General features: G+C 24.6%; 1 protein-coding gene across 1 annotated transcript in view; it reads left to right on the top strand.

Moving 5' to 3' along the window:
• The first annotated feature begins 1,435 nt into the window (after window positions 1–1,435).
• The window catches only part of mms4 (Methyl methanesulfonate sensitivity 4), a 39,258-nt gene continuing 32,512 nt past the window's right edge, over window positions 1,436–8,181 (top strand). Inside the window, exons 1-4 of the mRNA XM_067273458.1 lie at window positions 1,436–1,877; window positions 2,943–3,015; window positions 4,524–4,682; window positions 6,644–6,805. Of these exons, the coding sequence (XP_067129559.1) occupies window positions 1,450–1,877; window positions 2,943–3,015; window positions 4,524–4,682; window positions 6,644–6,805 (822 nt within the window). The 5' untranslated portion in view covers window positions 1,436–1,449. The remainder of the gene's footprint in view (window positions 1,878–2,942; window positions 3,016–4,523; window positions 4,683–6,643; window positions 6,806–8,181) is intronic.

Raw genomic sequence — 8,181 nt, 5'->3', positions numbered from 1 at the left:
TCCCATAATGGTATAAATTTTTTTAAAAAATCCCTGTTAAATAAATGTTAATAATATTTTGTATATTATATTTTTAAAATATTTCTAACAATTTACTATATAAATAAACTTCTACGTTTTTATATTAAATATAGAAATTAACTAAAATAAAAATAAAGATTGTTATTTTTTATTTCAAAAGTGGCAACACTGACGTGTATTGTTATGTTTATAGTTTTAAATTCTAGTATTATGAACGTTGGCACGTGTAGTGTTTATATCGTATTTTGATAGTTTAATTTTATATCGTGAATATAATTACCCGAATTTCAATCAATTTCGTCACAGATAATGTTTTCAATTACGTAAAATTTATATTTCTTTACAGTTTAATATTTATAGATGATTATGCGTGTCTTTGTCTATTGAAGTAGTATATAAAGGTGATTTTTCACTTCAATGTTTATAATATATTTTGTTTTCAAATTCTTATACCAGTATATTATATTTTTTGCATTTTACTGAAATTAATGATGCTTCTTGATTGCATTTGATCAGTTTGATGTCAGGAAAATTTTTCAGTTTGACAATTATAAAAGTAATTTTAACATATTAAAAAAAACATGCTTTTATTGGTTGGAGATTGGGATGGAACATAATCTCCCATCAGAAGCAATGCATATGCCTTACAGCCTCAATATGTCACCTTGCAACTAATGTTTGTGGACTTTTAAAAAAGTTTTTCAAAGATTTTAAATTACAATGTGTACAGCTTTACGTGGCAGCCTCTCTCTTTCTAAATGGTAGGTGTACGCAAACTTGTACCATGGGGCATGTTCGAATGCAGGAGATGATTTCCTGTGGTGGCCAATGCAATTTTGTCATTTCTCTCTCTCTACATATATATATATACTATAATCCTGCTGTGGTGACCAGTGACATAATATATTTTATAAGGCACGGTTCTGTTTCATTTGAGCAATCCTTATATTTAATACTGTGAACGATTAGAAATTAATTGATGTAATTAGATTGATCAATGAATAAAAAAGAAGCTATATAATATAGATTTTGACAGTATTGAAATATTTGAAATTTATCTAATTAGTTTGAAAAACCAGAAATTATTCGATAATATTAATAAAATATATTTGATTATTTTTAATAGTAATTAATTTATATTTTATATTGTGTATTTGAAGGTGAAATTGCAAATCTTTATTACAGTACTCTTCTTGTCTAATGTAAATGTAATATCCATTTAATTTTAAAATATTCTATTGATTATTAAAATAATTGTAATTTTTGCAGAGCAGCTGAGACGAATAATGAAGTGAGATCTATTTTTAATGTTTCATTTATGAGGTAATATTATTTTAAAATATAATATTTCATTAAAATATATATTCACTATATGGATATTATAATCATATTTATTTAACTTTTATACAGTGGATAACATTTTGAAAAATGTCAGATACCGAACCAATTTTTATAGATATTATCACTAAAAAAATTAAGCAGTCTGAAGAATCTAAACGGTTTTCTCGTACGAAGGAAAATTTAAAAGGTGTTCGAAAGATGGCTACACCTAATAAAATCTATATTTCCTCGTCGTCCGACGACGATGATATTCCAATGTCGTTTTCAAATGATGTTAATTCTGTTGCTGAAACTTCAAATTTCACAGCTTTATCTCAAAAGTTTACCAAATTACAAAATTATAAAATTGAAAAAGTTAGAAATAAAAGAAAACATCAAAATACCTGTATCAGCATTTCTAGTTCGAGTGGTGATGATGATGATGATGATTTAGATGTAAGTAGCCAACTTCCTTCTTTTGAAAAACTTATGGGTGTAATCGAGTCAAAGGAAGCTCATTCTTCGACTTCTGAAAGGTATAATAAATTTTTTAAAATTTAATTTTAAAAGTTAAATTTAAAATATCTTAAAATTTATAAACACAGAAACATAATAAATTTTTTAAAGTATAAAAATATACAGAACAAATTACAAAATAAGTTGTTCATTAGGTACAACAGACATAAAAAATATTATGTGTTTTAAAATAATTATAATATTGATTCATGAACACAGAGTAATTTATAGTACATTCACAAAATATTTAAATTTTAGTTTCATAATATTGTGATAAGGCTTTGGAAAGGTAACTATAATTAATGATATGGTCCTGAAAATATAGCGATTAAAGGCTGATTCATGCTATATGTTTAGCATAACACATTACTGAGGCTGATTCAGCGATATGTTTAGCATAATACATTATGCATAACATATCGCCACCAGTAACGAGCAGCAAAATATTTAGCTGCTCGTTACTGGTGTAAACTGATTGGCAACAGTGATTAGAATAGCAAATGAGTAAACTCAAAAACAAAAAATTTTTGAATAAAGTACTTACTGTTACTTTCCTATGCTATAATTTTTGAAATGTTGTTTTTTTAATATTTTATTATCATAATTTTTTCTTTTGATTATAGATACTTTCATCTCCTACAATAAATCCTATTAACATTATCTGTTATGTTTCATAAATGCTCCTTCACAACAAAGTTTCTGATTTGTTGCTGGATTAGTTGTGTATGTCCATTATACAGATCTTATTGATTGCTGTATTGGTGACAAAATTGTCATCCTGTTAACTTCTGGATGTTAATTGTTTTGCAATACAACAGCAGTAGACTCTATGGCTATGCCATCCGACAATTGAATTTATTGGTCGACAATGCATGTTGCTATAGCAAAACCACAATGCTATAATGAAACATACTATGCTGGACATAAATGTTTAGTGTAAACCAGATTTAAATGTGGATTTTACTCATTAAACCTTTTTCTTTCATCTATTAAATTTTCAATATAATTGAAACTTACCACTATCATAATTAAGCAACTTTTGAAAAATTTATTTCTAATTTTATAATGGAAAATATATTTTATAGGACTGTTTCTTGTATAACATTGGATGATGATGAAATTTCTGAAATGGATACATCTTTGATAAAGCCTAAAGAGGTATGTAGATATTGTTTTAATTTTTTTTCAAAAAATTAAATATTTTAATGTATTATAATAACTGCCAATTTTGATACATCTAAAACATGGTACCAATAAATTTTTAATATACAATGGTGCCTCGTACTTTGAATTTAATTCATTTCAGGAGGCTGTTCAAACTCTGAATCGATCAAACCCTGGACAATACCCATTTTGATAAACTTAAAACAGCAAATACACATAATTTAAGGCAAAAATAACACAATTAAATGCCCTAATAATAAATTAAAACACAAAAACTCTAAATAGAAGATGTAAATACTGTATGTAAATATATTGCTATGTTAGAAAGTTTTTAGATATTCATTGATGTTTGAATTTAAAAAAAAAAAAATGCATTAAAAGGAAGTAAATTAAGTGTGAAATATTTTAATTTGAATAATTTATTGCTACACTATCATTCATCTAGAAATTCTGGCATGATTCCATTGACATCAACTGTGGATATCATTTGAATTTCTGTTACTCACAAAGGGAACATTTTTACATTATGAAAACAAAATCAACATATAAACAGAATTTTCCTTTGATTACTGTTTGTTTTTAATTGCAAGTGGGATGTAAGCTTAACAAGTAAGCAGCTGACTCTCAAGTCTGTATCATTGGATATTATTAACATTAAAATATTTTTTATGTAATTATTTTGAGATTATTATAGTATTTATTTTGTTAGACTAAAAAATTTATGAATTATAAATTACATGATCTATATCCCACCATACAGAAATGAGTAATTTTCGAAATGCACAATTTTACTCTTTTTGGAATTTGAATTACAAACTAACATTGTTTTCACATTTTTATTTCAAATGACATTATCAAAAAGTAATGTATTTACTGTTTATACTCATGATTTATGTTCACACTGTAAGGGCCAACAAATTAATTACTAATGAAGATAAATAATAAAGAATTAGCCAATAAATATTAAATATTGTAATTTAAATGTTATCATTTATATCATTTCTAGTTAATGGATTTATGTTGAAATTGCACAAAATTCTAAAGCGTCTGCAAAATATTTATATTTTGATTTTGGTTAAGAATTAATATTTTTATTAAGTTTTAATTAATTAAAATTTCTAATAGGATCAATTTTAATTAATTTTGATAAACTTTTATAAGTTATTTGTATTCTTAAATAATGAAGTGAAATTCTTAAGTCTTGGAATCAAAATTATTGCATATAATTTTCAGAATATCATATCTATTGATTTTAAGCAACAAATTGAAATAAAAAGGAATATATTAATGTTATTTTGAATTATTACATAAAATATTATATAATTTACATCAGTAAGATTATGATCAGAAACTTTAAAATTATTTTTCTTCAAATGCCACTGAAATAAAAACTGAAATACAAAACTTATAATTTAATAAATTAAAATTGTAATTATAATTTATTTTGAACTTTTTGAGTTTTTACTTAAAATTATTGTAAATTTGACATTTTCTTATTCTAGAAAAATAATTTTGAAACTCGTAAAGCAAGTGAAGATTTAACAAGTGAAGAAAAAAAGGACAAGCAAAGCGATGTTGAAAGTGAAAGTGATAGTGATATGTCTTTACCAGCCATTGAGTGTGAAATTCAGTTAAGTTCAAAAGCAGAGAAGACATGTTATGTAAGTTTTTAATAGTATATTATTCAATTAGTTTATAATTTAATTATTTTGCATTTTATGTGAAGTTTAGAACTGTATTATAAAATTTATAAATATATATATTATTTGTTATTTTATATTTTTAAATAACATTTAATTTTATTTATTTACAGGAAGTTTGCAATTGACAAATTAGAAAGTTAAAGATTAATTCTTTTTTCCTCTATGATCTTAATGTTTTACATTTCTGTGTATATATTGTTTACTTGGACCTTGTTTATTAATAGGACTGATTATACTGGTAAAGTTTCTGATTAGCAAAGAGAGATCTTAGTCAAAAGTCAAAACAATATATCTTTATTTTCACCTGTTATTTTAATAATATCATGTTTGTAAAGTTTTGCTCATACTCACAGGCAAACTCAGCATTGGTAATCTTAAGCCTTTTTTTTTTTTACATGTTCTTAAATATCATATTTCTGCCTTCAATATTTTCACTTTTTCTAATGTTTTTCCTGCTGTTTGCATCTTCCACTTCACAGAATTTTGGCTTCACAGAATCTACAGCCAAAATTCTGTGCAGTGGAGGAAGATTTAAAATTATTTAAAATTAAATATTACTTTTAAATAATTATTTTGCTAATCAGAAACTACACCAGTATAATAAGTCCTATTAATAAATACAGTCAAACCTGTTTTTATGCACTCTTTTTATGTGCGATTTTTTTAATGCAAATTTTTAATTTATGCGGTTTTTTTTGTGCGATTTTTTATTTGTGCAGTATAGTTGGCGACTAGTCTCATGCGATTCGTCATGTCTCACGTTGACTTATTATAGCTAAATAAACTTATTATAGCATAAATGCACTTATTATAGTAATATTATTGCATGAATATGCGAAAAATGAAATAATTTACTTTTTAAGTCAACAAAACACCACCTGGACAAAAATATGTAAAACAGACGATAGACCAGACGATGCAGTCAAGTGCTGACATCTGTTGTCAATAAATTCTATTTCGTACGGTTTTGAGTTATTTTCTATGTGAGACTTTTTTTATGCGGTCCCTGTTGACCGCATAAAAAAAATATTTTTTAATTGTGTTGCGAAAACTATTTTTTACAGCAGCCATTCGTGAAGTTTCGTGCTATTTTTTTTAATGCGTCTTTTTTAATGCGGTTTCTATCCCCCGCATAAAAACAGGTTTGACTGTATGTCCAAGTAGACAATATATACACAGAAATGTAAAACAGTAAGGACATAGAGGTAAAAAGAATTAGAAAGTTAAAGATTCATTTTGATTTATTTTCTCTTCTATGAATATATTAATATAGTACTGGTACATCCTCTTTTTCTAGTGAAATTTATAATTTCCTTTTCTAATATATTCCTTTTATTTTTAATGGTTTATTTCTTTTCATAATTTATTTATTTATTGATTCTACAGTTTATATTTTGTGTTTTTTTTTTCTTATGTACTAAATGTTTAATATTTTTTCATTACATTTTTTTTATGCTTTATTTCTTACATATTATTAACTGTTGAAATTGAATTGTTGAGATTCCTTATTTTACTTTCTCTATTTTCGATTATTTTCTTGGTTATCTTTCGCTGAATGGTATTTTTTATGGTCTATATGATTTATAATAAATACATGGAAAGAGATTATAATATATAATTTACATACGTTTATCATCAGAATTAATACACGAATAATGCAATACTTAAAAAAGATCATTTTAAAACTGTATAATTGCATTTAACAAAATTATTATTTATATATATATATATATAGTCATTATGTTTTTACAATTTTCTATACAATTATGGTGTTAATTTTATATATTCAGGATTTTATGCTATTTGTTTATCAATATTTAATTTCATTTTTCTCTAAAAATTAATTTTGTTTAACTATATCAATTGTAATGTATGAGAAAATGATATATGCTTATTAAAAATTTAATGCATTTTAATAGAATACTTCTGAAAATGAAAATGATGATATGAATGTAATATGTAAGAATTTGCAAAAAGGTTCTAAAACACAACAGAAAAAATTTGAAAAAGAACAACAAAAACTTTTAAAAGAAATTGAAAAAGAAATAAGATCCTATTCTAAACCAGATATGGCTTTAAAGGTAAGAAAATTCTGTGTAATTACTATTGTAAACTTTAAATTATAGTCTCTTAATTGAACTTATTTTCTTTTCTACATTTATATTTTTTTAAACAAAATTAACAAAAATGAAGCATGTTTTAACTTTATAGTTAATCAAATACATTACACCTTTAATTCACTTGGATTAAAAAGAAACAATTTGTGCAAATTAAGATCAATTATCTTACAGAAATACATTAAAATTCAGAAAAATTTGTTTTGTATATGCAAACAGTTACCAATATAACAGTTTTTTACTTTTTTTATGCAGATAAATTAAATTTACATAGTTTTTTGATAATTAACATGAATAATATAAAATTAATTAAAATTTTAAATTAAATTTAAAATACAGGTATCTCTCATATAACACAGTAGTAACATTCTGAAAAAGTGCCATCTTATGTGAATCCATGCTATATGAAACAAAGGACTAATGCAAAACATAGGGTTAAGTTCCAAAGTTAGCAAAAGTATACTATTCTTTTTTGTTACTATGAGAAATATGTTTGTTATAACAATCAATTTCCAATCAATAATTATTTAACAATTACGAATAAAAGTACTATATTATGCATTAATATGAATTTTAATTAAACGAGGGCATTTTCTTATTACGAAGTATTGTTGTCATTTCAGCTTTTTTGTTGATGTTGATCAGAAATATCAGCAACATTTTCATATTTTTTATTTTTATCATAAAAAATTTTTATGGATGACAAAATAAAAATATGTTATTAATCAAAAATTTGTTCTACAGTTCAGTCGAGTACTAACTTTCTTCCAGAATTTGTGTTTGAATACTGAATTGTTCAAGTATTGAGATGTTGCTATGTTTTGTTCATCATTTTTATGAATGAAATAATACCTGCAGTTAAAAAAGTTTAATAACACTTACCTAAAAATGTTTGAATAAACTTTATTAAATTCGAAGATTAATCTATAAAAAGAAAACAGTGACAGTCTTAAGGGCTAAAGTCTGAAAGCAATGAGAATGATAAGTGGTTGTTCTGGTTTCACCCGGATCACCTGGAAAGTTAGTGCACTTTTTCTTCCTTGTCCTATCAGTTTACATTAGAGTAAACCTGACAAAAAGCACAAAATAATTTGAAAATTTCAATATTCTAAAATCCATTGGCAAATTTAAGATAATGTGTGCTTACTTGAATAAAATAAAATATCGAATAACAAAGTTTACACTTAAAAATTGTGAAATTTTGTGTGGAGGATTTCCCAAACTGTGTTAGAGTGAAACTGGAAGTTGTGATGTACGGGAGTAGTATATATATATCGATTCTGGCTCACCAAAATGTGAATGATCCAAAGATGCAAATGACTCAAAATCAGAAAATTTCA

The sequence above is a fragment of the Centruroides vittatus genome, unplaced genomic scaffold (genome assembly GCF_030686945.1).
Source record: "Centruroides vittatus isolate TY-2023 unplaced genomic scaffold, ASM3068694v2 contig_481, whole genome shotgun sequence".
NCBI classification, from domain to species: Eukaryota; Metazoa; Arthropoda; class Arachnida; order Scorpiones; family Buthidae; genus Centruroides; species Centruroides vittatus.
Note: the sequence above shows the minus strand (reverse complement) of the source record. Positions and strands in the feature narration are given on the sequence as shown.